The sequence below is a fragment of the Atta cephalotes genome (genome assembly GCF_000143395.1).
Source record: "Atta cephalotes unplaced genomic scaffold scaffold00004, whole genome shotgun sequence".
Taxonomy (NCBI): domain Eukaryota; kingdom Metazoa; phylum Arthropoda; class Insecta; order Hymenoptera; family Formicidae; genus Atta; species Atta cephalotes.
Genome location: NW_012130068.1, coordinates 7,801,513 through 7,807,988, shown reverse-complemented (window position 1 = coordinate 7,807,988; position 6,476 = coordinate 7,801,513). Strand labels below are relative to the sequence as shown.

Below are 6,476 nucleotides of genomic sequence, written 5' to 3'. Positions count from 1 at the left end.
TACGTAGTAAGTAAAGTAAGTAGAAACGAAGTAAGTAATAATAATATAGTAGTAGTAGTAGTGTGTGTGTGTGTGTGTGTGTGTGTGTGTGTGTGTGTGTGTGTGTGTGTGTGTGTGTGTGTGTGTGTGTGTGTGTGTGTGAAGTTTCAGCAATTGCAGATACATTTATAACAAACTCCACTTTTGCTCTTTGAAAGGCCTCTACAAGAAGTTATTTAAATGCAGCTTAAATTTTACATAAATTTGCAATATATAAATATAAGATTAATTTCGGTAATTTTTCAGAATAGCTATCTCACCTCCGATTTTGATGAATGATGATGAAATTAGATACATTAGATAATAAACACTACTGTCTATACATTCCACAAGTCATTACTGTCTATACATTCGAACTCTCGAGCACCTGATAATCCTGAGATTTCTAAGAGAGATATCCCTCCTGTCCACCATCTCGTTTTTTTTCTTTCTTCTTTTTCTTCTTAATTAATAGTTCTTGCCTCCAATGGAATAAACGGAGGTACAAATAATACGGCTTGGGAGTCGATTATGCATCTTGAAATGAGATGAAAATTACAAAAGTGAATAAATTCACTAGAATATTTATAATTTAATTAGTCAATACCTAGTAATCATTGCACATTTTTATAATTTTCCTCATTTCAAAATACATAATCGAGTCCCAGGATATCAATCATGAAACTTTATCCCTAGGATGAAAAGTGAAAATTTTTACCATTGAAATTAATGGAAAAATTTTTCACTTTCCATTCTAAGGATAAAATTTCATGATTGATACCTTTGTCAAAATAATAGACCTGTTTTTTTATTGTTGCACTCTATGAACTGGTGCACATAGTGCAATGGCTTGTTCTTTTTGACTGAATTTTTGCACCAATTCATCTTTCTTCTTTTTCTCTTCAGGAGAAGAGGAAGAAAGATGAATTGATGCAAAAGTTCAGCCGAAAAGAATAGACCTAATAAAAAACAGACCTAAGATGCAATATCCGCGAAAAATGACGTAACTTACTTAAACACTGAATATCTACAACATATGAACATGCGTCAAGATGAAGAACAGACGGGACATCCAAATCCGCGGTGTTTGACTATATGTATTTCTAGGCTCAGTCAAAGTCGACCAAATTTTCAAAAATATATCGAACAATAACACTCGACTCGTGACGCGTCCACCGTGGACGAATGATTCTTCAGAACTCGCTATCTCGTTTTAAGTGCACAATTGATGACATTTATTGCACAATAGTGCAATAAATGTAAGATGGTGCAGCTACGAGGACAGATTTTTTTTTTAGTCATGAGACGGTCCGCTGCGCGGCGGTGGCAGCGACCAGTTTCACGCAGTTCACGCCAGTTCACGCTGCTTACAAAAATTGGAGCACACTGTACATTTGGCTCGGCGTCGTCCGGTCGACTGATATATCCAACAGGTTATAAATGCGATCATGAGCGGTACCTCCGTGATCGTTTTCACGATTATGGGACGATAATTTGCACCTTTCCATGTTCCCGAGAATCGCCGTGGTTGCGTCATCATGATCTCTGCAGCCCCATTTGTTTCGCTGTTTCTCTTTCTGCTGAATGTCTGGGCGATTCCCGTGCCAGATGTTCCAAAACTACTCATCGTTTCCTACGATGCGTTCAGGTATGAGAATATTCGTGGTAACATAAAGACAAAATGTATAAAATTCATGTTACGTGGAAAAAAGAGCTTTTACTGAAATATATAAAAATTAAACCAGACACAGATCTGATAATAATTATGTCGGACTGTCAAAATAATTATATAAAATACTCAAGCATGATAATGTTGAAATTTTTATCAGCTTGAGTGTCCAATATAAATATTTAAGTAGTCCACGTAATTACTTTTATCTATATATATACAGAAACTGTGTTTCGTGCCTTATCTGTATGTCCACATTCATTCTTGGAATGTTTTGATATTTCAAGAATGTATAATATGGATATGGATATATTCTATAGTGGAAGTCAAAAATGGAAATCTCAAAAATATTATAAATTTATTATCTAGTTACATTTTTCAGCAAAATTTCTTTTTTTGTAAGATTTTACAGGACAACTAAAAACATTATATTTATTTATTCTATATTATACATATCAGTTATCATATTTATTAATACATTATATATTGATTCATAATTTTCTATATTTTGTATTGGATAGGATATATTATATATATTGGATATATTATAATTTAACATTTAATATAGTAGTCTGCTCTATCAGCGATATAAATATGTTATAGTTTGAAAAAATAAATAAAACAAAGATATACATTCATTTCATTTTGTTTTATTTTTTTTGTATAGATATGATTACTTCGAGAGAAAGCTGACACCGTTTATGAGCCAGTTAAAGGCTCAGGGTACTTCCACTGACTATATGATAAACATTTTTGTCACTAAGACCTTCCCAAATCATCACACGATGGCAACAGGATTTTATGCAGAAACACATGGGGTTGTAGATAATGAATTTTTTGATTCTAGTAAAAATAATACTACCAAGTATTCATACGAGTTGTATCATTACAACAATAATATTTTACCTATTTGGGTATGTAGCAGGATGATAATTATATTTTGGATATATATTAGTTATGTTTTATATTTCATAAACGCATTATTTCAGACGGTTAATGAAAAAAATGGCAGACGTAGTGGTACAATGATGTGGCCAGGCTCTGTGTTTGCATATCAAGGAACATCACCTACTTTCGCACAAGTATGTACTGCGTTAATATATAGAATAACATATTAGATTCTAAGAACATGTATCGATTATGTTAATAATTTTTTTAGGCTTTTAATGATACGATTCCGTGGGAGAAGCGAATTGATGAATTATTGTCGTGGTTTGTACATCCTACAAATCCAATAAACTTAGGGATATTATATATTGAGGACCCAGATTATCATGGTCATGCCATAGGAATAAACAGTCCTGAATTTAATGAAATTCTCCAAAAATTAGATAATATTACCAAATATATGCACAATAAAATTGATTATTACGGCTTGACAGATGCTCTTAACGTGATTCACTTAAGCGATCATGGTATGGCATCGGTTACAATGGAAAGAATAATAAATTTGACAAATTACATCAACGTTACTGATTATACATTTGTGGGAACTTCTCCAGGATTACATATTTTTCCACATCCTGGTAAGATTGCTTTACGATATGATTGCATAAAATTATTTCTATTTTGCTAAATCTTTTTCTTTAAATACTTTTAGGAAAAGAAGAGATTATTTATCAGAATTTGAAGTTTGCCGCAGACCAAACGAAAACGTTCAAAGTTTATAGAAGAGAAGATATCCCAAAGAAGTATCATTATGGCAATAATACTCGTGTGGGACCCATTTTTGTCATAGCTGAAGTTGGATACGCATTTCAAAACCTTTATGATGCTATAGAATTTTATAAACAGAAATTTAATATCACAGGTAATTTTATATTGTCCATATATTTATTATTATATAGATAAACATGTAATTCTTAATGTTGAGTCATTGGTTCCTATTTAGTGGATAATCGGACAGAATTTGGACTGCATGGTTATAATAATGAAGCTAAAGAGATGCATCCATTCTTTTTCGCGAATGGACCTGCTTTTATGCCAAAATGTAAATTAGAGCCTTTTAACAATACGGACCTATTTCCCTTGTTTTGTGAAATACTCAATTTGAAATGTCCCATGGTTAATGGTACTTTATCTCACATAACAAAGTGCCTTAGGACACAATCGAAAGATGTATCAATATCTACATATAAAATGTTCAGTAAGTATCTCCTTTAATAATTATTAAATTATTCTTTTAACAAAAATCTAAATTTTTAAGATCTTAATAATATTTTTGTTTAGTTGCAGTTATCATAACTACTACGTTAATAGGAATTTCGGTAGTAGCGACAATAATTTATAGGAAAAAACGAAGATTGGTATATAATTATAGGTAAATAATAAATATATATAATAAATATTAATAGGTCAATTTTCTAAATTTTCAAACAGTTTTAAGAGTTTGTCTCTTTTTCTTTTATAATAAATTTTGTTATTTTTATTTTGTTTCATCTAAACGATGAAACTCTCTTACAGTATTAATAAGATTTAGTAATATACAAAATTAATTTTTCAGGGATTCATATTATACGCTGGGCGAATAAGACATTACAATTGATTATATTACAATTCATTAATAAACATGACATTATTACACTTTTGTTGGGTTTTAGTTAGTGAATTAATCTATATAACAGGGATATTATATATAAAAGAGATATAAATTCTTATGTTTTCAACAATGAATAGTACAAATATCTATCTCCTTGGATTTCTTCCATGTTATAAGAAAACATTGTTCACTAGATATAATTTAGATGAGATTATTTAGTATTGAACAGATTCTTAAAGTGTTAAGAATTTATTAATTTGTCATAAAATAATGATATAATATTAGCAAATTTGAAACAGTATTTCTCATTGGTATTTATAATTATTGGAATTAATAAACTACTGTGTAATACTTGTGATTTTAATTGTGATTATAATTGTACATATTTCCGAGTAAATTATATAATTATTAACTTCATTCAACTTTTATTTTAGAAGAGTACTGGATGAATCTGAAAATCAACAGGGGTTTTGGGATGAAAGTTTAATTCCACATTTATGAAAATCTACCTATCGCATAAACGCATAATTTTAAAGTTCGTAGTTTATACTTCGAGTTATCTTCATCCTCTAGTGTACAATTTGTCCGATATTTTATAAATATTACATTACGAGAAATAGAAAACCTTCGCGTTGACTTGCGTCAAGGCTTAAGCATATTTAAAATCTCCATTTATTATCCGCTCTAATGACTTGTGTTGTCGAACAGATTTATCGCAGAGTTGATAACGAGTAAGACGCGTCATGAAGACAATTTGCATTAAGTTATTCCACGTGAAAGCTCTTATAGTAAAAATCTTTTGACAAGAACAACGAGATGTCACACACATTTGATGGCAATAGCTTTGTAAAGATATATAAACAGAGAATGTTTTAATATATTCAGTTTGTAGAATTGCATGCAGATAATCTCGAGTTCGCAATAGCCAATGATATCCTGTAATATTATTCTCCATTATTGTTTGATTAGTTCAAGTACATCGTAACAAAAAATCAGCGCCAAATGGATACATCATATACTGTTAAATCATATACTGTTGCTACTATGTTAATAAAAATTCTCAGAATTGCATTTGGGGATAATTAGAACTGCGCGCTTACTGCGCAAAATTTATGCACACGCGAAAATAATGTTTCCTGACTGCAAAATGTTTCCTGATGAACAAGATAAATTACGTATGCGGAACAACGTAGTCATATTAATTAGAATCGATTATATATAAAATATGTAAATAATACCTGCAGGATTCCATTTAATTCATTTATTTCATGCAACTGTGTACAATTGTTATTAATACACGGATGATGGAATTAATCGACGAAGGAGGACATTATACATATTTTGCATTCAAATTTTATTTTTTATCAATGACAAATAATTTTAATACGTTGTTGAAAAATTTTTGTGTAATTTACTGCTAGTGAAATTTTTTATTATTACATAAATGTTTAAAATGTTTATAGATGAAATAATGATATAATTAAGACTTTATCCTCATGGATAGTATGACTTTACATCTTACAATTTGTACTTTTTACTTTACATTGTTATCTAGTGTTATCTAGTTATCTCTTGTGTTATTCAAATGATTATATTAAATGGTATTTCTCTTTACAAGCGGTTTTTTTTTTATTTCAATAACGCCAATCACTTATCATTGATTATTTAAGTAACTGAATCAGTCATTAGATGCCAATCATGGCGATTTACATGTTAATAAATTTACTGTTATAAACACGATGTTGCTTACTTGGTAACTCATTTATTATATATTTTTATGTTTTTAGATTGCATTCATAATTGTTGCATATACCATACATATGTATGTCTCGTGTTTTTTTTTAAGGATGTAAAATTAGCAGTCTGTTCTTGGTGCTTCTGAAGATTGATGCCTACAAGATCTCGATCGCAAAGAATTTTTTATCACGGTTTTTTTTACAAATTTTTTTTATGATTTTTGTATCGCTCTGTGTTATAATGTTATAATTGAACATGAATAATTCAAATAACAGCGCGAAATAAAAATGAAGAAATTCAATCGTATTATGATGATATAACTGCATATAATTTACGATGTGAGTTTACGCACATTTTCAGCATTTTTTTTGCTAAAAACATCGTTAATAATTACAAGATAAATAAGTAGTAAATTAAGTAAGGAATCCTAAAGTGAAGTCAGACTTCCAATGAGATCGTTGTTTTTATTGATAAAATGCGACACATCGACATATCTTTATATATTGCATCAAA

The 6,476-nt window shown here is 29.9% G+C and overlaps 1 protein-coding gene across 1 annotated transcript; it reads left to right on the top strand.

Moving 5' to 3' along the window:
• Positions 1–1,556: 1,556 nt before the first annotated feature.
• LOC105626044 (ectonucleotide pyrophosphatase/phosphodiesterase family member 5-like) lies at positions 1,557–4,727 on the top strand. The gene is made up of 8 exons (XM_012207357.1): positions 1,557–1,666; positions 2,355–2,601; positions 2,677–2,769; positions 2,847–3,213; positions 3,288–3,497; positions 3,579–3,833; positions 3,917–4,007; positions 4,661–4,727. Exons 1-8 carry the CDS (start codon positions 1,557–1,559, stop codon positions 4,725–4,727), a joined length of 1,440 nt encoding a protein of 479 aa, XP_012062747.1.
• Positions 4,728–6,476: the final 1,749 nt, after the last annotated feature.

What these genes read in the sequence shown, in the direction of transcription:
- LOC105626044 (XM_012207357.1), top strand. Translation starts at nt 1,557, where the DNA reads ATGATCTCTGCAGCCCCATTTGTTTCGCTGTTTCTCTTTCTGCTGAAT. An exon ending in CATCACCTACTTTCGCACAA is followed by an intron (nt 2,770 to 2,846) that starts GTATGTACTGCG and finishes TAATTTTTTTAG; the next exon opens with GCTTTTAATGATACGATTCC. An exon ending in ATCTACATATAAAATGTTCA is followed by an intron (nt 3,834 to 3,916) that starts GTAAGTATCTCC and finishes ATTTTTGTTTAG; the next exon opens with TTGCAGTTATCATAACTACT.